General features: G+C 34.8%; 1 protein-coding gene across 2 annotated transcripts; it reads right to left on the bottom strand.

Moving 5' to 3' along the window:
• On the bottom strand, positions 734 to 23,953 carry LOC18599740 (TATA-binding protein-associated factor BTAF1). 2 transcript variants are annotated; one of them, XM_018121638.1, is made up of 27 exons: positions 23,536 to 23,953; positions 23,322 to 23,416; positions 21,883 to 22,100; positions 21,652 to 21,706; positions 20,371 to 20,452; positions 18,503 to 18,843; positions 17,032 to 17,134; positions 16,333 to 16,942; positions 16,025 to 16,157; positions 15,844 to 15,912; positions 15,306 to 15,517; positions 13,747 to 13,987; positions 13,321 to 13,494; positions 10,199 to 10,624; positions 9,676 to 10,116; positions 9,439 to 9,558; positions 8,888 to 9,355; positions 7,063 to 7,601; positions 5,715 to 6,207; positions 5,563 to 5,631; positions 4,643 to 4,975; positions 4,280 to 4,543; positions 4,135 to 4,184; positions 2,505 to 2,614; positions 2,356 to 2,438; positions 1,639 to 1,851; positions 734 to 1,374 (listed from the first exon to the last, which is right to left on the bottom strand). In XM_018121638.1, the coding sequence occupies exons 1-27, from the start codon at positions 23,585 to 23,587 to the stop codon at positions 1,204 to 1,206; spliced, it is 6,165 nt and encodes a 2,054-aa protein (XP_017977127.1). In that variant the 5' UTR covers positions 23,588 to 23,953; the 3' UTR covers positions 734 to 1,203. The 2 variants fall into 2 exon arrangements, with proteins under 2 accessions (XP_017977127.1, XP_017977128.1); XM_018121639.1 differs by lacking the exons at positions 23,322 to 23,416; positions 23,536 to 23,953 and having other exon boundaries at positions 21,899 to 21,964.

Raw genomic sequence — 24,224 nt, forward strand, 5'->3', positions numbered from 1 at the left:
GCTCATAGTCACAGTCCCTGCATATAGATAGTTTATTAAGTTGGTTCAGTGTGGCTTTTATTTATTTATTTCAAATTGTTATTCCTCTTCTTCTTCTTTCTATTTAATAATAAATGAACCCCATGTTCAATTTTAAAAACTAAAGAGATTTTATTGACTTGTAGAAAATATCAAGCCTAGAGAATGAAAGAGACAATAACTAATATCAAGCCTTCTATTAAGTAATTGTGTCACGTTTCACATCAATTTGTGCAAGACATTGAGCAAGTATTCTGTCACATTTCATACCAACCTGTGCAAAGTATCAGCCAAAGCTTTGATATGTTGATTTTCGAATTTTATCTCATAAAAAAGACCTCGTTAATTGAAAATGACGTAAACCATAAATGTTAGAAGTGAATTTTAAATACTCAATTTCACTTTAGTATACAATCAATGTGAGATTCATAACTCTCCACTTGGACCATGACATCTTTCTTTATGTGAGATTAACGATTCTCTGTGACATATTACCTAGTCAAAATAATTCTTGTCTCATAGTAGTTTTAAGGAATTTCATGGTGACTTCTAGTTTATGGTACCTTAGTTCCGACCTGAGAACTTCTGCCCCTCCATCTCCGTTGAGCTGCACGACTCAAAACACAGCATCCCAGTGCACCCCAATAACCCGGAGATGTGTGCGTGCACATGCAGACAGATAGACAGACACACAGATTTTCGAGTATCGTCGACGTATCAGTTCTGCAATATGATTTCCTTTAATTTTTTTTTTTGAAAAAAAGAAGGTATATACAATATTCGGCTTTACAATTCTCTTCCTGTCAGCTCCGACCAATTTGAAACTCTCATGTTGAGACCTGGGACTAACCACTCTAAAAACAGCATCTTTCCCAGCCACCCTACTGCAAAGACAGGATAGACAAAATTTTGGAAGAACATCCCCCAAAAGGAAGGAAAAGGAGTACAAATATATTGAAAAAATGAAGCTACACCTAAAATTTTGCCAAAACTGGGCTCCTTAATTTGGATTATATACACTTTGTACAGACGAGCAGCAGGCTTCAACCAGTTTGCTTCAATATGAACTGGACTTGATCGAGCTCTGGCGCACCATGATCCTAAAACTCCACTGGTGGACCAAGAATATAATCTTTGAACCCATTACGGCACCCAATTAAGTTCAGGCCATTGCGCAGCTTGAGTTCAGCCATTAAGTTTTGTTAAGAACTGGCTTAAATTGTATTCTTCGGTATACTGTGACTGATCCCAAAGCTCCTCCAATCCACCAAGGATGGCTTTGAACCCCTTCCCTGTACCCATTAATTTTGGGTCTCCATCTATGCTGCTCTCTGAACGTTTCGAAGCTGTTGCTCCCTGCAAGTCAAATACATGCATATCTGTAACCTCAAAAGCATAAAATTTTGGTAGATTCCAAAAGATTTTATTTTATTCTACAATTTGATCTCTTAGAACTGATCTGCAACATTGGAAAACTTCAAAATCTAATTCCTATATGAGGCCACTATATTCAAACATGCATATTAAAGCACCAAAGAAAGAGGGAAAAAAACCCTATAAAAGAACCAAATATACTTGCAAATGCATCATTCCAATATCAAAGGTAAAAAATAATAATACCTTTTTAGATGTTTCTGCTGAGGCAAATAGATCAAGCAACTGGTCAGTGTTCATGGTTTTCAGACTGGCATTCTCAGAATTGATAACAGCATTCGCAACTGATACTTTGAACCGTTGGAGGCTCATAACTTTCTCTTCCAGAGTGCCACGCATGATGAGACGGTGAACATTCACAACTTTCCGTTGGCCTAATCTGTGTGCCCTGTCCATTGCCTGAAAGTCCATACAAGAATATAAGTCATTAAAAGTCATCAATGAATATAAAAGAATACACTCCAGCCAAATCAGGGAAAAAGCATGATCCTTCCAATGAAGATAGTAAGCTGCAAGCTTAAGTAAAATGTAAAAACAATTTAAGACAATAAAGATGCAGGAGAGTATGCATCAGTTCGTATTGCCTAATAATTACATAGACAACAGATTATGTGAACAAAGAATATCTCATCTTTTGATGACCCTTGAAAGTATACTTATGGCATTTGATTCATGTTAAAATTTTGTGCATAAACCACCATTATTTCCAGGCCATAACTGAGACCTAGAGACGGATGAATGCCAAGAAACCTACTGCTTATACTATATGCTGGAATTTAACCTAACATTTACCAAGCTAAAGAAGATAAATGTGAAAATATTTATCATAGAACACAATGGAGGTAATTAATTTCGCTGGATCATCAACACATGCATAGCAGATACAAATCTATGTAACATTACCTGATGATCACGCATGGGATTCCAGTCATGTTCCATAAAAATGAGGGTATCAGCAGATGTCAAGTTCAGACCAAGCCCACCAACTGCAACAGAGATATATTAAATAAAACATTGTAAAAAAAATCACTCAGCAACAAGAAAAGTCTTACCATGTGTTGTAAGCAAAAGGGCATCTATGGTTGGATCAGAATTGAAAGCTTTCACAATGTCAAAACGTTTTTCTGGTTCAACTGATCCATCCAGCCGTAGGTATGTGACACTGTTTGATGCAAAATTTAGCAATATATTAATGAAAGTTTCTAGAATTGATGCAGAATTAGCACCAAATAATACGAAGGTGAAATAAAGCTTCAAGGCAGATGCAAGAGCATCAAAAGAGAAGAAGAAAATCAAAACAACTAATGTCTTAATGTTGGTTTATTTTCATAGCATATTTTTAAATGTTTTACAAAGGCTAAAAGTTCTTTTTGCTGTCCCCAAGTTGTCATTTTAAACCTTCGCAATGCAAAGAACCATGATTTTCCAACTGATTCTAAAAGAGCAAAGCAGCAATGACTAAACAATTACCCTATGAGAGTCTGACACTTGTTTGACCATTCAAGATATCCCTAATTGAATACAGATTTTGAATAAAGCATTGTTATATTGCAAAAGGAACATCAACCTGAAAAGAGAAGGGCGAAAATGTGGAGAATAAGCAGGTTCTACAGGACAAGGAATAAACCACAACCGGTCCAACAGATAGTTGCCTCACAACAGGTGCAAAGATCCATTATCTCTCCATGAATGTAACAAATGGCTATAAAACCGATTAAAACCACAAAAGACGAAAGAAAATGATGTTTTACTACAGTTTTTCAAATTTCCGACATCTATTACTCTTTGATACAGTAAGGCAATAAATTTAGAAAGTGCTATTAAGGCCAAAAAATTCTCCATCCTATGAAATGATGACTAGCTAAATGGCAGAAGAAAAAATAACCAATTGCCTTCAAGAATTACAACACAAGAATAAAATAGCCCGTGCACCTGACTACAGCACAGAACAAGACAACACAGGTAAATATCCCCATTTCAGTTCACCCATTCAGGCCAAACAAGAAGGATAACAGTCACACCAGTATGAAAGCTGTCTATCAACATTTTTTAACAGCTCATAGAGATCTAACTGTTACAACATCATGAACCCAGAGAAACAGGTCTATAGAGTGCTCAGATGAACGGGAAGTAGGAGAACATTGTCCCTTTTTTTCTCTTTTGGCCAAGGATAATATTGTCCTTGACACTTTCATAATTCTTTCCATAATTTCATTAATTGAAAAGAGAGGGAAACACTATAAGAGTTGCAATCCAAAAGTATAAAAGAGAGCAAAAATTATATAAACATCAACCAAGTACAACATCAAAGTCAGCCAATCAATAAAGATTATATCATTAACCACCAATAAAATTACTGTCCACATATGGTACTTTAAAGGTGTCGTAAGGAGTAAGGACACATGGAACAAGCCAAAAGAAATAGGTCCAGATAGTGAAAAATTATACCTTCCGATAAACTAAATACTGTACATTTTGCAAGTGCAAGTCAAACAAAATGAAACACCAAAAAGGAGCCAATCTTTAAGGCCTCAAGTGCTTCATGAAGAATGGCCAAAATAAAAAAAATTGATAAAGATTTCTTCAGTTATGCAAAATTAATAAAATAAAAGAACAAGAAAAATTTTCCTACACAATCAATAATTCTAACATTCAGCTTAAAAAAAGTATCACAGAACTCACTTCTTCATGTGGGTCTGAAACAAGTCCTTTTCAATGATATTCAGTAAGGCCTGCATTGAAAACCAATTTTAAAGTGGTAATTCTGGAAAGAAACATACAAGCTCAAGTTATCTAGCAAAGGGCCAGAGAGATAGGTGGTCATTACTTTATGTTGAGCAAATATCAAAACCCTGTGCTGTCCAACAGTGACAGAGCCATCAGAAGCAGAAGTATCCACACCAATTCCACACTCTTCCAGAATTTCCTGAAGGGCAACTAATTTGGGAGAGTGGTGGAGTTTATGAAGTTCAGAAATGATATCTGAACTCGCAGAGAAGAGCTCTGACAACTGCAATGCGAGAGACTCAGGAACCTTTTCACCAACGACAAGCAAGGGATGGCTACAAAGTTTTAGCAAGTATTGCAGTGCCTAAACATAACAAAAAGAACATTCATTCAGCCCATAGAAACTCCATGAATAGGGGTAAAAAGAAAATAAAGAGGAATGAAACGAAAAGAATCACTTCACCTGAAATACATGTGTAGATGCTTTTGGTGAAGCAATATTTCCTCCTGCAACCGCTGACTCATCATGCTTTACCATGCTTGAAATTTCATGTTTTACATGTGAACCAGAAAACTGTTCATAGAGCTTTAATTGGACAGGGCTAAGGTCACAGTATCTGTCCTGAATGATTTTCTCTGGCAGGTCAGACAAGACCTCATCCTTTGTTCGCCTAAGTAGGAAGGGCATGACCTGCTTGTGCAGTGCTTCCATAGCAAGTGCCCCAGCTTCAGCATCCTTGGCCGAACATTTAGGATCTCTAGCAGCCAGCAGTGGCTTCCCATAAGTGGCTTGGAACTGCCAAAATCAAATCAAATCAACAGTGTTTGATACAGAGAAGAAAAATAACAGACAATAGTTTTGTAGCAAGAAACACCACAAATAATCAACTTGTTAAAATCATAAAACTGACAAGCAGGATTTTCCACATAATTCAATGATCAATCTGCCAAGAAATATAAAATACAGTAAATCAGGAAATCAGCAATCTGGTCACTTAGAGCCACACCTGGTAGAAATCAACATCCATCACTATGTTTAACTAAGGTGTAGTTCATATATTTGTTGTGCTGATATGTGCATTACCGCAGAGTGAACATCAGTAATGCACTCTGATAATTACCAACATTCACCGCTTCATAGCAATTAGGGGCAGTTTGGTTTAGAGAATGTTTGATTCCCTCGGTAATCTATGCAATATCAAGGGATTCCCATGTTTGGTTTGCACATGCATAAAAAATAACGTCAGAACAACTCATGCCTGATTCTCAGCTTATATTTTGCCCCAAATAACCCAACAATGGCCTTTGGAGGAAGCAAGCTGAATATACATAAACAATAAGCAGCATTTTCATGAGAATCAAAAACAAGAAATCAATAAATACCTGTCTCTCTGTTCCAAGAAATCCTGGCATTAGAAAGTCAAAAAGGGACCACAGATCCATGATGTTGTTCTGCCATAAAAAAAAAAAAGATGAAACTTTCTCAGGAAAACGAACAATCCTAATATATACAAGTAAATAGACTTCAACATTACCTGGATCGGTGTTCCACTTAGTATTAACCGATGCTGGGCTTTCAGCTGCTTTACTGCCAATGTTATTTTAGATTTAGCATTTTTGATGATATGTCCTTCATCTAAAATACAGTAGTTCCAGAGAAACTGTCCAAGATAATCAGCATCCTTGCGCACAACATCATAAGATGTTATGATTACATTATGCTTATCAAACTGTTCTCTCAAAGCAATGCGGTCCTGAGCAGAACCAACATATTGAAGGGTGGATATTAACGAAGCATCAATATATTTTTCTATTTCAAAAGCCCAGTGTCCAACAAGGGTGGATGGGCAAACAATCAAGGATGAATGAGATTCCTCAATGTTATTTGAAGCATGGCACTCTGCAATGTCAGATGCCACAATTGCTGATGCTTGAAGCGTTTTCCCAAGCCCCATATCATCACACAGGATCCCATGAAGCTTGAAACGTTTTAAAAAGGCCAACCAGTTTATACCTTCTTGTTGATACCTGAAGGCACAAAGCAAGCAATGGAAAGACTTTAGACAAAAAGAAGAGAAAACTGCTCTAGACTGAGTACTGAAACCACTAAACCTGTTTCATGATGCATTGAATTTGCAAACTAATATTCAGTGGACAGTGACTTAAACCTTTAAAACCTTAGATTAACTGCATTAAATGTCGCCCCCGCATAACAAAAAAAAATACATGCCAGGTGATTCAAGAAGCGTTGATCAAAAGTTATATAGCCAGTTTAGAGAAGAAAACAAGCAAAGATAAAACAACAGATAACAGAATATCTGTAAGATCCACTTAGACTCCAAATAATTGGAAACACATAAAATACCAGCCATGTCAATCTCAAGCCCGATCTACTTCTCTATAGAGAATAAAACCAAACATGTTCAAATATTGCTCACAAATCTTCCAAAGATATTTCATGTGAAATCATCAAAGAGAGGTTTTAGGTCTCCAAGAAGAAATCTATGAGGCTAGTTTTCGAGCTTCCCCAACATAGTTTCAAACTACACTCCATACCTCTAGTTAGTCTTCAAAAATAAAGGGGAAGACAGGGTAACTAACAGGAGCCTCGCATAAATTTTGGAGGACCACTGCATTGAATCAAAACCAACTTAACCTCCACATTTCAAAACGAAAGTATAAACATAAATCACGTCCCCAGCATAGCATGAAGGAAAGTTAGAGTCCTAAAGTAAATTTTCCTACTGAAATGTCAAGAATACATACAGAAGCCATAATAACACAGTATTAAACAATGCATTCTTTCACAAGCAGGAAAGCTAAAGTAGGGCAAAAGCATACAGAAGAAAGTAGCAAAGTTAGTATCTAAACAGACAAATGTACCTCCTCAATGTCACTTTCAATTCAGTGCAAAGCTTGTAATCATCAATATGGGAATTATCAAGCAGTTGTTCCAAAAATTGTGCATCTTCTGCATTTCTAGAAAAACCTTCACTCAGTCCAATGGGTGGAGGAAGACCTCTCGCCAATGGGAGAAGAGGTACCAGGGCAGCAAAACTGCGTGTCACACTCTGTCTGACAGAATGATCACAATCACTCATACACCTAAGAAGAGGGACAACTAACAAAGGTGCATATGGAACCAGCTCCACACCCAATCCCTGAACGAGCAAACTAATAAGCATGCCAGCACCCTGTCTGGCATGGACAGATGTCACATCCCCCAACATAGGAATGGCATTTTCAATCACAGCCCGCATTACATCTACAGTCATAGACTTAGCCATTGTAGTAATACACCTGGAAGCAGCCAATCTAACTGCCAAATGGGAATGACTAACACATTTAAAAATGCAAGGAAGAAGCATTAGCAGTTTCAGCTTTAAGGTTTCATCCAGCAGTGGAGCAATAGAACGTACCACCTGCCAAAAATAAATCATAGTTACAAATCAGGACAAATAATTAAATAAATAACAAAAACACATGAATTAAACACCTCTAAAAGATTTTTCAAGTCAAGGACTAAATGCCGAAAGATGGCAAGGAGAAAAATTATTCTACTAAGATTAGGAACATAATGCCAATAATGAAACAGGTAGAAAAGAAGCATGGATGATGCCAGAAGTGTAAGAATCCATCGTATAAGCACAGTGACAGAGAGTTGCAAGCATGGACAGGTTGTTAATTTCCATGTTATAAAGCAAACACCAGGTACCATCAGCATTTCAATAAACAGGCATTCCAGAAACAAGGATCATTTTCCATTATTCTGTACCACATAACAGGATCTTAACAGAGGTCCACAATTTACCATTTAACACTCTTTGTGGAAAGAGAGGTTCAAAGTTATTATGATGATTAAGCAATTTTTCAACAATCAACATTAACCATATAAATGTCCATGACACTTAAGCCATTTTTCCAGAGAATTGGAAGCCTAGAACTCTGATCTAACCCTTCCTCTCTTGAAGATATAAACCTAGGAAACTCACATTACCATGAAATCAAAGAATCTAAAACAGCTGATTATCATTAGATCTAGAAACCCTTGATTACGATCACATCTGCTGCCACCACTTAGGCTGCTCTATCCCAGATGTATTTCACACATTAAAGCACTTTTTTTTGTTGCAATTTTGTTAAAACTGAAGCTCCAAGATAATGCAATAAAAATTTTAAGTGCCAATTAGATTTTGCCTTCAAAGGTGAAAGGCAGACATATTACACGACCAAAAAAAATTGAGCACCTCAATCCAAAATCCTGTGCTGTAAATCACTATCATAAAAGAATATTTAGCTTATGCACTTCAGGATTCAACCTACTTTGAGCCAAGTTTAATATCAATTTCCACCGATGAGTTAACTAATTCTAAATATCCCAAGATTGCTACAAAAGAGAAAGGTACAAAACCCAATCAACCAGTTATCAAATGTCTTGGCAAACTAATATTGTAGTGAATTTAAAAATTAGACCTGAAACCAGCTCATAATAGTATCATTATATGCTACATGTGATTCCTAAAATGATGAACCTTTTATCATGACTAGAGATATTGTGACATCTGCCATGTGAGACTAAACATTTTGAAATACTCAGGGAAGGTTTATAACAATTACAATTCTAATAGGCCATATTGACATTGCCAACCATAATAACAGGGAGAAAAATTCAGAATAAGAAAATAATAAAATCAAGGAAGACAGTAACCTGGATATTATTAATCAAGATCTGAGGATCCTTAATTGATTCAACAGCCTGCACAACTTGCTGTTTGTCTGCAGGACTGGCAGGTATAAGAACTTCAGTAACGCAGTCCCAAAGTTTGGGAAGCTTTTCAAATAATGTAGGACCAAACTTCTCACACAAATGCCTCAATGCTAGTTCTGAACCTCTTCTGCTGATAAAACCTTCAACTCTTGATCGGTCTTCACCACCAGCTAACATGTGAACCTTTGATTTGTGTTTTCCTGTGCTAGTCCCAAAGGACAGGAAATCCTGGTCATCAATAATCTCCATGGTACTGATAACTGCAGCTTGAGGAGTCTCAGAAGGATCCATGCAAGTCAGACTACAAATATTCTTGATTAACTTGTCATTTGGACTAGGCTTACGAACAATGCAATGATAAATAAGCTCTGCAAGAGCCTCAGCTGCCTTCTGTTGCAGTATTTCCTCCTAAACAATGTATTAGAAATGAATCAGAACCACATCAGATTTGTGTTGTTTGTCACACAAAGAATTCATCTTCAAAATACTACCTGTTCTCTTCTAATCGAAGCCATTAAAGGCAAAATGATTGGATTAAGTCGTGCAGGAAGCTCTGACATCCAGACAACAGCAGCAGCAACTAAGGAGGACACCGTAACATGCAAATTACTCTGCAGGAAAAGAAAAAGAGCATGTATGACAGAGAGGAAATTTGACAGACTATTTTCTTTTAACAAATATAAGGTTTAAAATAACATATCACGTGTAAAATTGAATTATAAACAAACCTGAACGCATTTTAAATAGCCTGAAGTTGTTATAAGACGTTGTTTTGCCGACTCTATATCATCAATGTTCCTTTGCATTGATTCACTTCCAGTATTATCATTGCATAATGATGGCACTTTTGAAGCAAAACTGATTGCATCATCTACAGTTAAGCTTTCAACATTAATTTTCACAGTTGACAATATATCTACAAACATGCCAGATGACTCAACAACATGTAGCAATTGACTAGCTTCATTGCGCATTTTAGCAAATGTCCTTGACAGCTCAGCATAAGGTAGAACTGAATCTTTTGTAGGGAATGCAGGATCAGAACAAGCTAGCAAATCCAATAACCATTTTCTAAGATGATCAGGAAAAGCTTGCATAATTTCCTGGTTTCCTGATGGCTCCCTGCTTTTGAGCTCTTTGAACCAAGAAATAAGAACCATGGATGCCACCTGATAAAAAGGAAAAACTAATTGATAAAGAATAAAAAATATCACAGAGCCCTGTTTCCTGTTGAACATAATTAGTAGCTACCTGTCTTTGAACTCCTGACAGGGAGGTAAGTGCACTCCACAGTGGATCAACTACATACTGCAAAGAATTTGCCTGCAACTTGGATGCAAATATTCCCAACGCTGAAGCTGTAATAACTCTGGTATTGGTTACTGACATTTCTGCATCAGCACCAACAATTATCTTCACTAAGTTAGTAGAAGCATCCCCATTCTTTTCCTGAGAAACAGCCCCTCTCACAGAATCCAAGCCAACAGTTCCATAAGATTCATTCTCAAGCTTCACAGCTTTCATTTTCGCTGCTGCCCTATAGTGACTCTTTCGAGGAGGAGCAACTGGCCAAAACATTTTTGTAGCATCTAAAACCGAACCATAAGAAGTAGTTGCAAGCTCAATCCAAGAGGAAACAAATGACACTGCAGCAACTTCCAAGTCCCCAACTGGGCACTAAAATCATTTAGAAAAAGAGTGTTTTAGAAAAAGACAGATGCAAAGCAAGTTTAGAAAGTAAAACATGGAGATAGAAGGATATTGATTAAATTCTCTAGTCTAAATATTAAAAAGAAAGTAAATAGGATGTAAACAGAAGGGCACCAGGAAAGAAAAACGTTGTCTACATCTAAAAAACACAGACAAAATCAAAAAGGAAAGCAAGAAGAAAATAAAACAATTAGGAAGATTAACTCCTAAAAGTCAAATACTAGTTGAAGTGTTAAACATTTATATCAACATTAGTGACTAAAAAGCAAGTGGTTCCTCTAATTCCACAATCTCCATAGAAGAAGAATGGTACCACTCTCCAAGTGATCCAACTCACAAGCATAACTCAGCACCTTCTATGCCAATATTTGTTGCTTCCCAATCAGAAAATAGTAACTCTAGGTTATAACACCCTGGTCACGCTTCATGCACATTCAACACTAAAGCAATAAATTTGATTAAAATTTTTTTATCTTGACTGTCTATGATTGTGAGAAAGGGGGAAGGGGAGGGGGCAACTTCAAGTCTAGGATACCTAAATAAAATTTGAGGTTTAACACAAAAATCAAGCAAAATTCAGAATTCCTACCACAGCAATAAAAAACATATCAAAAACAAAACTGCCAGCAAACAAATAATAATTCAATTACACTCTTGCAGTCAGTTCACAAAAAGGGAAATAGAAGAAAGGCACTTCTATATTGTTGAACCAAATGACAAAGCTTAGCCAACATAAGTGGAATACTAGCTTTGATGGTTGTTTTGACAATAGAGTCTAACTTCAAAACTACTATAGCAACAGGACAAAAATTTCTTAAAATTAATGTAGACGTCTATACAGATAACCAGCCCCCATAAGCTGTTCAAGTTATGCTCAGAATCTAAAGATATAAATATATTTTACGTATGATGTACTTCGTCTTCTGATCTGCATTTTCTATGATGTTTGCATAATGTAAGTTTCATGAAACTGGTTTAGTCCATCAAAATTTTCTGCAGGATAAAATTTGCATGACAAAAATGCTAGAAAAGCGACAAAAGAAAGTTTCCCTGAAGCCTTGTATGTGATTGTTAAGTCCTTAATCCTCCAACCAAACTTAGCAATAACAACATCACACCTTATTGATAGCATGGTTTAATTAGACAAGGCCCTTGTTGAAAATCCTAATCATGATATACAGGTGATTGCTGTCCCATTCAATCCAGCTCTTCTTACTGAATTTTTATTATCTGATTTTATAATAACTTCACTAGAAGCATGATATAGAGGCACCTTTACTGAATAATATCATCAATATGTATGATGTTAAAAAAAGAATTACAGAAGGTGTGACTCATCCTTTTAGTCTTTGAGACAAATGAAAAGTTTCATTTCTCTTTCTCGCGTCCAAAGGATGACAATTCTTCTAATTCCTAGGATAGAATATTTAAATGTTCATCGAACCTTTTATAGACTGATAAAATACTTTTTCTTTTTTGAAAAGCGATAAAATACATATATAAGAAATCAGAAAACCAACTACCCCTTGGAAAATGTTTTTTGCAGAAACATTATCAATAAAAATGACATGTTTTCTGTTGATAGGATGCTCTACTCATAATGATTTAGAAAATGCCCCAAGTGTTTGTCTGAGTTAAAGATATTTTCTTTTTGGTTGACCTTTAACAAAGACAGAAATCAGGAAAGGAAAGGCATAAGACATAGATGTATATAGTCATATACAAAGTGAAATCTTCATAATTTTCCAAGCAAAGATAGTCTAGTTGACAATAACATTTATTGGCACTCAATAACTGCCTAATGAGCTTTTTTATAATAAATCCCATCTCATCACAAATGATGAGTAATTCAAAGATGTAGAGATCCACAACCATTTGATATGTTTTCAGTTGTAAAATATGTACTCGATAATATAGAAACAGGCATCAGTCCAATCTCTTTTGAAAGAGTCAACAATAGGACCCTTTCCCATGGTTTGACTCATTGCCTTTGTGATGTTAAATTAGACACTACACTTCCTTTGTGCTCACAGTTTCATACTTCTCTAGAAAAGTTCAACTAAACTGTGTTAAATAAGGCTAAAATAGTGCCATTTTGACCCCCTAGACCCAGGAAATTAAAAAAAAAAAAAAAAGAAACAGAGGCAAGTTCACCTAAGGTAAAAGAGAGAAAGTGCAAATTTCATAGTATTTAGGTCAACAGAAACGTTTTAACCTTCTGAATCAAAAGTAACAGAAAGAAAACAGTTTGACCTACTTTTTAACAACTTTTAATAGAATTTCCTTACGTGAGAACTAAATTTAAACCACAATATAACAAAAAGGTTGTCTATATGAAAATGGGCCAAACAATAGGAATTATATCAGCAGTTGACCATTTGAAGAATCCAGATAAAATAACGACACAGCAAGGCAATAATGAGTACATGATACTGCAAAAAGTAAAGATCCATACAAGATCTTGCTAAATCTAAGTCTTCTAGTACATAGCATTTATACTTAATACAATTGGGACAAAATTAGTAACTGCAGAATCAACTCCTTATTCAAAAGAAGACAAACAAAGACAACTATCATACTGTAATCATTGATAAAGGGATAAAAACTGAGAAAATTATAAGAAAGCATGAAATCGCAACTTCTGATAAAATCATGCAAGATACCTGCACAAGCAACCTCCAAACCCTCTCAGAACACTGCAGAATTTCCTCATTGGATTCTAGCAGCAGGTTCTGGAATACAATCCTAAGGGTATCACCCAGTATAAAAGATGGCCAAAAGGAACTACCAGCTGGCTCAGAAATGCTCCTTTTATAACCAGCTTCGAGAAGCCTCTCCTGCAAAATGAAATTTTCAAATGAATCATCCCTCATATTCTGATATTATATTAGATGGAAGAAAAGAACCGTGCAAGCAAAGATGCATCCTTCAATTAGATACTCACAAGTCATGCCCAAACTAATTATCCTAATAACCCAAACATGCAGCCAGTTAGACAAAATAATAATAATAATATTGTAATTTGACAAAATTTATTAGTGACTGATACTTATACACAAAAAACAAAACATTGTAGATAACCAGTTTACCAAAGTACGGATTGCCGAATGCCGGACTGATGTAATACTGTGCCTCATAAAGGGCCATAAACGGGGTGCCAACATAGACAACATATAAGGATTTTCCTGCAAATCTTTCCCTTCTCCAACCTCATCAACATGAACTACTTCATTTAGATCAAAATTTTGCTTCTCTTTTTCTGTTGATGTCCCTAACATCTTAGGCATCATATCTTCTTGGGAGTAGATTTCTGCCAACAGGTTCATAACACTGCAAATAAAATTTTCATGAAAAGGATTACAACAGGGTTCCACCATCTTCATCACATTTTACTGCTTGATATAAACAACTATCAGAGCTCCATAGAAAATTTACTATCCAGCTGAGCAAGAACAGTTCAAAGGTTGTAGTTATTATTCATACTCATGTACTAAACTATGTATATTGTTAGAACTTTTAACTAGAGATAACAATAAGGGAGAGGCAGGGGCAGTAACATAGCAACAGAACCTGCAAATACTGAAATAATAAAAATATTACCAAAAAAAGTGACCACAGGGACCACATTTTTCCAATTGTGTTTAACTATTGAACATTCAAGTTAAAACAACAAAGTTCATGTTTAACAACAAAGAAAGAAAAGGGATGAGAGATATCCATCACAATAAAGCTAAAAATAGATTAGCGCACTTCACCATAAATGATAAATTGATACCAAAAGAACAAATAGGAAAAAAAAAAGGAAAAACCACAAATATACTAAAAACTTACATTACTAAATACCTATAAACTTACATATATGTACAACAAGAACAATTAAAAAGAAAGAAAAAGTTGCTTAAAATTAGTATTAACTAATAGCCAAAATCACATTGTTGTTAACTGACACGCTCACATGCAGTATTTGGTCAGATATTACATTTTTCAGTTTAAAAAATCCCAATTTTTTTCTTATAGCAAAAACTGTTCAGGTGTTTAGTAAGGATGAAAAGTTCAACTTCAAAACATCTGCAGTTGCAATAATTAGAAAAAAATGCAGGTCTGTCACCAGAATGCATACCAAAGAGGTCCTCCAATGGATCACAGTCACAAATGTTGACACACGCAATATACTAGAAACATATTCCATATAGGAGAATTGTATGCTAAGAACAATAAGTTACAAAGTACTTAAAAAGTTCAAAATTTTGAAATATGTCATTACCAACATATAAGAAAGTGTCATCAGGGAGTGCAAAAAGCATAGAAAATTAGTGCAACAACTTGGAAAACGTCATGTTAGGTCCTTTTCTCCCCAAATTAAAAAAGAATAGCTGAAATTTTTTCACCTTACAAATGAGTCCAACCAGTATTTTTGACCCATAAGTGAAATGTCAGCTAAGAAAGTTGTCTTTGTTTCATTTCCAAATACGTATTACATGTACTGACTACTGAGAACATGAGACCGCTAAACAATCTAATTAGAATTTGATTTCCAAAAATGAAACCCTATATGAAAATAACAAATTTAAGAGTAATAATTTGAAGAAAAACAGAGCAAACAAAATCCCAACAAGGGGTACAATACAAGGAAATGCAAATAGATTACCTGCTAGTGGATGGACTAAGGTCATCCAAATCAAGTAGTATATCCCAAAGCAGCATAACAATTGAATGCAATGATTGACCTTTTAAAGCAACAATAGCAGCAGCAGTAGGTATTAGAGCATCTGCAGCCACAGCCCGCACATCATCATCAGGATCCTCCAATCCAGCCTTACAAGCAGGAAGAACACGGCCAAGCAAATTATGCAGCATCTCCTAGTATACAAAAGGGAATCGTGATAGCATAGTTAAAGAAAATCCAACTTGAATAAATGATTCTCACATAGCATGTATAATGGCATATCAGAAGGGAGACTGCAGGTGGATAGGGTATTAAAATAATAGTAATCCTAAACTAAAAACAGTCTAACAGATCAGACAGCACTGCTTTCAAAGGCTAATTATGATAGAGATACAGTTATGAGCCTTTCTCTATTAAAAGATCAGACAGCACTGCCTCCAAAGGCTAATTATGATAGAGAAAACAGTTCTGAGCCAGAAAACCTAAATTTTTCATACTTAAAACAGGCACAAAACCATACCTGTCGAACAGCAACCAAGTACTTAATACCAAGAAGGCTTCCATGACGAATTTCCCATTCTGGCCTACGCTGAACAAAGAAGGAAGACAGAATAAAACCACCATACCAACAGTAAGAATGGAGATCCAGCTAACCTTCATTGTAATTGAGGATTTTGAGCATGAACTTATAGGGTATTTACCTGCATTTGCAGCAAGACATTCAATGTTTCATGAACTAATGAAGGGTGCATGTACTTAAAAGTAGCACCTAGTGCTTGGGCACAAGTTTCTCGTACTGGAGCAACAACCTGATCTGATACATAGTCTCCAAAACTGCAGAATAGAAATATAAAACAACCAATATAAGGACCTAAGTTTTAAGCAAGTATTTATTTCTCATCAACTATTATAAAAGAAAAAGTAATAAATAAATAGCAATTTCTCATAGACTAAAATCAATTAAAATTTTCTACAAAATAACTAGCACCAAAGAAGAAACACAGCATACCGGTCTAGTGATAGTACACACAAGAAACGAATTGCACAATCCTGAAGAAATTCACAATTCTTAAGCCAAGAATGCCTGGCTAGTTTAACTAAGTTTATGAGCTCGCAATTTTCAGGGAGAATTTTTAGTACATCTGAATTTGCAAATGCACCCTTATCTTCCGAGTAACTCTTTGGCTCTTCCACTTCAACAGCTTCTTTAGAGTGGTACATCATATCATCATGACAAAATTCAGTCTCTATTTTCATAGAACTAATATCATGTTGACCATTAAACTGCCCAGAGAGCAAAGTGGATGCAGCATCCTCGATCTTCACTGCAACATTGAAGCCACCATGCTGGCCAGCAGAGATCATTTTGTCCATCACTGGAAATGATCCATCTTCAAACTTTGGCCTCTTCAGATTTACCTCTAATTCATCTGGTGAAACTTGCATATTCAAATCAATTTCTCTCTCTCTCTTCATTTTACTTGAATAATCTAAATCTTTTACTTCAAGATACAGTGCATCATCTGAGTTCAAGTCAGGCAAATATACTCCAGCAGAAGCACCATGATGTGTTAAAATTTCTCTCAAAGCCATAACACTACCATGGCGAATCTCCCAAACTGATAACACATAGTCAAAGGAACCTATCATCAGATCAGAAATGGAAAAAAAGAATGACAAAAATCTTGATGTTTATACAAATGCTTACCAGGATCAAACATATCAACAATGAGTTGTTCAACAAAACTACGGAAAGGCCATCGGCCATCTCCATCATGATCAGAGCTATCTTCATCAGTAACAGCATCAAACTGCACAGAAAGTCAACGTCATTTGCTACACCTGATAGCTTAAAATGGAACAAGTAAAATAAAAGAAGAAAATAATGCATCTTTTTGAAATGCAAAAAACCAAGAAAGTAACTCCTGAGTCCTATATGTAACCAACAAATTAAATTTGCCAGCCTTTTGACAGAGAAATTTCAAACTTTTTACACAAAACAATGATGGTTTGTAATATCAACTACCTGATATTTTTCAGGTTTTAATTGAGATAGTTGAGGTTTTTGATCATCATTAACATTTTGTTTTGGTAGCTGCAACAGGGTGCAGCATTTTGCCCCATTCACCATGTCACATTTCTCCAAAATATCAACATGTTCAACAATTCACACAACTCCATCGATAAAAGAATACCATTTTGACTAGACTCAAAACAGCGAACCACCCACCACTTTAACTTTAAAGGTATTTCCAGGGCATTCAGATGAATTTACAGACATGTTGCTCGCACTCAGCAAGTTTTATGAGTTAAATACATCATCAAAGGAAGCACAAATTCTTTAGCACATGGTTTGAAGCATGTAAAAGGCTCAAAAATCTGAAAAAAAAATAGACAAATGCACAAAATAAAGATGCCCACAGAAGTTGTAGAACAATGAGATTAAAAATGGACGAGTATTAGCACTGGTGAGATCAGAGAGAAGGAGAAGAATTTAAGTTTCCCTGTGTAAGATCATGGCTACCCTTCAAAACTTTAAAATTCATTTTAAAAGAGTTTAAATTTAAAATTATTAATCTAAGTAAATGGTTTATTAGTTCTGTAACTTCTGGTTAAGTAAAAAAATGTAAAATTGCAATATCTCTTCATGAAATTTCACTTGCAATCTATTAGGTTGTCTTCTTTAGGTCACTATCAGAAATTTATGTCTATAAAAAGTCAAAATCCTAATTGCAGTAGCAAAAAGCATCAGTCCAACAGATTATTCAAATTCCGTTCCTTTTCCTTTTATTCATTTACTTTGAATTCTCAAGAATTTGGGGAAAGATATAATTCCATATCCATGCCAAAATAAATAAATATTATATATATAATATATATATTATATATATAAATATAATATATATAAACCAGTAGATCCTGAAACAGAATTTCAATTGAATCAAACAACAGATAAATTTCAAATCCAAAGTTTATGGTAAGTGGTCACAACAAATGCTGAAATGAAAGCAAAAAAAATTCCATAATCTTTATTAAATAAGAAAACGAGTGGAACCCAATTGATATGAAATTAAGCATTCAACACATAAAAACAGAACATTGGATCAGACAGTTAAGAGGGGAACTCAGACCAAAACTATGAACTTGCACATTAATTAGGAAGTGAGATATTCTAATACCTTACTCGAACCTACTGGATCAGGACATGTTCCCCTTGGAGTTGATGCATTGTGAGCCGGTGATACCTCCGTATCTCCGTCATCAGACCAGCCTTTTGCTTGATCTTTTGAATTTATTTTAGCTTTTCGCTTTAACATATTCAACTCTCTTGCGCTTGGCCTTCTTTTAGACGTAACATTAGGTACCATACGTGAAACAAATTGCCGGATGTTATGTATAGATGGCGACGTGTAAAATCTATTATCTAAACCATTTCCATGGTGATGTAATTTGTCAACAATTAGGTCCTCATCTCTAATCATATCACTGACATCCATGAACTGCTCACACATATCCAAACCTGCACAGAACAACCAAGTCTAGTGTAAGGAAACCATGTGCCTGGAAAGTATTACAAACCATAGTCAGTAGCCTCTAATAAATTCGATAAGGAGACAACTGCAGATAAAGAAATCATACATGCAAACCCATTTGACCATTTCTGAAGTAAAATACAACTCTATAACAAAGGGTAAACACCTGCAAATAACAAAGAGGAAGAAACCAAACAAATATAAATGAATGTAAAATTATCCGATTCTACAGCAGAAAGTCCCACTCTTTGCACCACCAACCTTACTTAATCCATTAATTTGCTGGAATAAGAAGATAATTACAGCAAAGGCTCAGTTTATGCCCATATCTTCAAAATGTTTTGTGCATAAAATGTTTTATTTACGTTTTTTATTGTTTGCCAAGTAAAAATATTAATGAATTCAAGCTATTCTTACAGACAATGGCAACCTTCATTGGATTACATAAAAGCCTATCAATGGTCCTCATTAACTAGTTAATACTAAGCAGTTTTGACTAAAGACCAAGTGAAACAGCTTCACCTAAATTCACAACTTCCTAAGTTAAAGAACCCATTTACATCTCCAAGATCCAAGAATGTAACATAATCACCACTTCCTGCTTAGATTAAGAAAAGCCTAGAATAACTGGCCATATATAGAAATTACGTACAAAATACATCCTCCCAATCAACTCCATCCAATGTATTCTGCCAAGGAAGCTGACTGACATGTATGCGTATAGGTCATACCTGATACCATACCATTAAAGAACCTCAGCCAAGATTGTATCAATTCAAAACCAGATCTCTTCAGGTTTTAAATATATGTAAATATTTATCTATAATATATATAAAAGCACAGTTATGTGTTAAACTTTTAATTGATGCGAAAAGGCATCTTTATTCATTTTATTTCTAAATTGCCATTTTAAAAAAAATTAGTATAATTTTCAATTATAATAATAAATTAATAGTAGTAAAATTATCTAATGTATTTATAAGAATTCCAGTCCATTGAATCACTTTCATTTAGCAAATGATTTACTTAGCTCAGAATTATTTGTTCATTATATTTCTAAACTGTATTTATAAATAATTATTAATTAAAAATAATAAAATACAAGAATTGATGTGCAATGCAGATGACAACAAATACAAATATGTTTGCTTATATGTATTTATATGGAATGCATATAACAAAGATAAACAGAATCAAATTAAAATAACACCTCTTCTACCATCCTCCTCAACATTCACCAATGAATAGATGAATAGAGACAACAAAAAAAAGCAATTGTCTCAACCAAATGGACTTTTTCCAGAAATTTTAAAATCCTGGCAACATTGCCAGCTCTCAACTTAATAAGGGAATCATCTAAATAAGAAGTTAAGAACTTCTTTCTCATCGTTTTTTTTTTTTTTTTGTTTGACAAAATATGAACACTTCTTTCCAGTAACGAACCAAATGTCAAACACAATGAATATCTGAAAGTATCAGCTCAAAATAAACCCAAAAAAAAAAAAACCTCTAACCTAAACGTCGTTTTAAATTCTGTTTCTGGCGAGCCAATCTCTCTTTAGGGTTCTTTGAGTTATCATTTGCAATATCATACTCCTGCATTGAATATGGGTTCAAATGTTTTCATTAGCACAGATAATATTATAAGTTAAAATAAACACGTAAAAGGACAAATGCTGCAACAAATCAAACAAAACGATTACAACTTACAAGGCATCCATTACAAATCAAAGTGAAGCACAGAGTGCCAAAAGAAGGAATAGGGGGATGTGAAGAAGTGTCGAAACCACCATTAATATCTAGTGCCCAGTCACCCCAGCTTCTTTGCACCAGAGAGCTGAAGCTAGACCAACAGCAGTTTGGGAAACAGCTTTTAAATTTTTTAAATGTTAAAGGCAAAATTCTAGAGGCCAGCAGTTGAAGCTCTAATTTTGGGCTTCAAGAAATGCATTAAAAAGCTGATCAGAGGCAGATTTAATTCATCGGTTATTTCGAATAATTTACATCTAATAGAGTTTTTCAAATAATTGTGCTTGAGCAGCAACTTTTAGTCCAGCTTCAATCAACCAAACAAGCTACTGACACTGACTTGCAAATGTAAACAATTATCACAATAAGAAGAATACAAATGTCAAGATAACATGTAATGCAAGCACCACAATGGTACTAGTTGTCATAACCAGGATAACTACCCAAAATAAACTTTAAAAAAGGAAGGCAATAAGAAGAAAGGCAATTGCAATTCCCTTTAATTCTATTCCAGCTCTTCTTTTATTATGATTTTTAGTGCATCACTCTTACGAGATAACCCAGAAAACTATCTGCATACATCCCATAGTATTACATAACTCAAGTTTACACACATCTCTAAATTCAAAGAAAACATCCACAGGAAAACTCATAAGAGAGGAGCGGGAAAAGGGTTCTTGATCTTGTTTACAAAAAGCAAAGCCATTTTAAAACACCAGACAGGGATGAATAAAAAAAATAGCAAAGCTACTTTGCAAGAACATTAAAGAAAGGAGTGCAAAAGAAAACCGAAGACAGAAAAAGAAAATTAAAAATGTAACATCAGCCAGAACAAAGCCAGGAGATTTTAACCCTTGACCATATATCTCTAGCAATAGCAAGAATGGAAAGATACTGTACATTTCCTCAGAAACAAACAAAAGGAATGAAATAGAAACTTTCAGTATAACATGTGGATATTGTTCCCAGGGAAATAAAAAACTATAATAAAGAACACTACATGATACTTAGATTAAATCCTTCAACATAAACAGGAGATCATTTACCTGTCCACCTGACGCCATCAAAGCACCAAACTCCAACACCTTGTTGATGTCAAAACTGTTATGAAAAATTTTTCAAAGAAATATATGTCAGTAATGAAAACAACTAGATATTGTTAGGAGAAACACATACTTAGAAAGACATGAACTGAAATCCATGATAAGAAAAATATTTTCCCATTGAATAAAGATTTGGTACAATCAATAATGCTAAAAGCTAATCTCAGAAACAACCTTCTAAAAGAAACACCTGATACAATCTTAGAATGTAAGTCAGGTGATGCCACCATATCTTCAATAGTACCAGATATCCCAGCCTCAGTCATCTTTGCTCCAACAGAAGACAGTAAATCAGCCAGAGAAGTGTGCTTAACATTTTGAGCAATAGCCCCTATGGCATGAGCAGCAGCAACCCTTGTGTCCCAATTTTTACTACGAAGATACTGAGAAACCTAATTGCACAAAACAATGGTGTTTAGGTAGATCATAAAATACAAAATATAACACCAACATACAACTGGCAAACCAACCCCTGAACAATAGTTGATAACAAAAAATTCATAACAACAACAACAAAGAGAAAAGGTAGAAACACATTACTAGAAAATATAAATTTCACACAAGAATTGAGTAATATAATCCTAAGCAAATGCTTAAATCCATCCATATACTAACTAGAAAACCACAGAAAACTTGCGCAGGCCTCAAAATTTAACTCGATTGCACTGTTTCTTCAAAACACAGGTCTGAGAAAAATCACCTTCCAAGCAAAATTTGAAGAAGAATCTTCAGTTAGAGCCTCAATGACTTCTTGAGGTTGGAAAATAGAATCTTGCAATGAAGATATTTAAAATGTCTAATTTTTAAAAATTCAGAGTTTAAAAGAGCCAATCATGAAGTGGGCCAACATTCAGGGGTAAAAAAAGACAAAACATAGAGAGACAGAAAGTGGAGTCTGAAATCTATGACATTTAACACAGTATTTTTATTTATTTTCCTTAGAACAACAAGAACATCTAAGCATTTCCCATAAAAAGGATCAAATTCCACCATTAGGCCCTAAACATACAGAACCATATCCAAAGGCTATTAAACAGCTTAGGACAAGAAGAACATTTAGAATAAATTCCTCATGATCCTAATTTTAGCAAGGTTCACCACCACACCCCTAAGAGACTTAGCATAAATAGACTTCAATCGCTTGCTACCACCTAAAAATCTTTAACTTCATAAACACCGCAAGCACACTGGCAAGTCTGGTGGCTTAACTATGCCAACTTCAGCTTATTTAATTATTTTTGCTGGGCAACTAATTACAGCATTGCATGAAATACAGCAATTCCAAACATCAACAATTTGCAGTATTCAAAAAGTTCTTTTTATTAAATGACAAAATTCAATCTTGGCAATGTAGATATATAATGCAGCTTTTTCCTCCTTCCTCCGAATAACATAAATTCTAAAAACTTCCAAAATTGGCAAATAAATAATCATTAAAAAATACACTCATTACAGTAAATTTACAGCTGAACAAAAAATATGGAATGTAGCTTTTTTTCTTCCACAATGTAACGTAAATTCCAAAATTGGCCAATAAAAAACACACTTATTACAATAAAGTAATAGCAAAAAATACAGAAAATAATTAAAAATCAGAAATTCGAAATTAGTACCTTCTTTAGAAGAGAATTCAAGTCCTGCGGATGCGATTTGGCAATATCCCCAATCTGTCGCGCTGCAGTGAATCTCGTCGCTTGTGTTGAACCAGCTTTTTAACAAAATAAGTCAAAGAAACAAGAAAATGAAAGTAGAAAAAAATGCATTTCGAATTTCGCAAATTTGAATCAGATCCAAATTAAAAAGAAATTGTATAAAAAAAAAGGATACTATCCAACAAAGTGAGTAAACGATTGAGACGCGAAGACTGTTGCTGAGCCATATAGCTAAGACGGGCGTAGGATTACAATTCGTCACTATTTCCCCGGCATCGTCTTCGATCATTCAAATCGAAAAACATCAAAAAATCTTCCGCTTCACGAAGGAAAAGAGAGAAGCGAAGTGTTGGATTCGACGTCGTTTTTCTCAGTGGAATCTGTTTGGCTTTCGTTTTCTGGCTCTGGTTTTTTTTTACTTTTAATTTTTTATTTTTTCGATTCGAGATTCGGTGATAAACGAAAAGGGAAATGAAACAGAGAGAGAGAGAGGGGGGGGAAGGGGCGGAGTATGGGGAAAGTTAGGGTTACCTGAGAAACGGCGGTGACGTTTTGGTGATTTTAAGGAAGAGGATGACGATGCTGTTTTTACCCCCTTTTTTTTGCTTTTTATTATTTTATATATTGCAATATATTGATCTTAAAATTAAAAATGAATTTTTTTATTCATTTTAAAGCTTTTTCTCATTTTTATGCTTTCAATTTATAATTTTCCATAAACTTTTGTAATGAAAACATGATTTTTATTCTTCTTTTTTTGGGGGAAAAGCAAAATTATATTTTAATTTGACTTGTTCATAGTAATTTTCTTTCCACGGTTTTTTCCTTTTACTTTTTTTTTAATTTCTTTTATTTGATTTGAAT

Source organism: Theobroma cacao, chromosome 5 (genome assembly GCF_000208745.1).
Source record: "Theobroma cacao cultivar B97-61/B2 chromosome 5, Criollo_cocoa_genome_V2, whole genome shotgun sequence".
NCBI classification, from domain to species: Eukaryota; Viridiplantae; Streptophyta; class Magnoliopsida; order Malvales; family Malvaceae; genus Theobroma; species Theobroma cacao.

What these genes read in the sequence shown, in the direction of transcription:
- LOC18599740 (XM_018121638.1), bottom strand. Translation starts at nt 23,587, where the DNA reads ATGGCTCAGCAACAGTCTTCGCGTCTCAATCGTTTACTCACTTTGTTG. An exon ending in TGAATTCTCTTCTAAAGAAG is followed by an intron (nt 22,101 to 23,321) that starts GTACTAATTTCG and finishes TTGTGCAATTAG; the next exon opens with GTTTCTCAGTATCTTCGTAG. An exon ending in CAGCAGAAACATCTAAAAAG is followed by an intron (nt 1,375 to 1,638) that starts GTATTATTATTT and finishes TTTGACTTGCAG; the next exon opens with GGAGCAACAGCTTCGAAACG.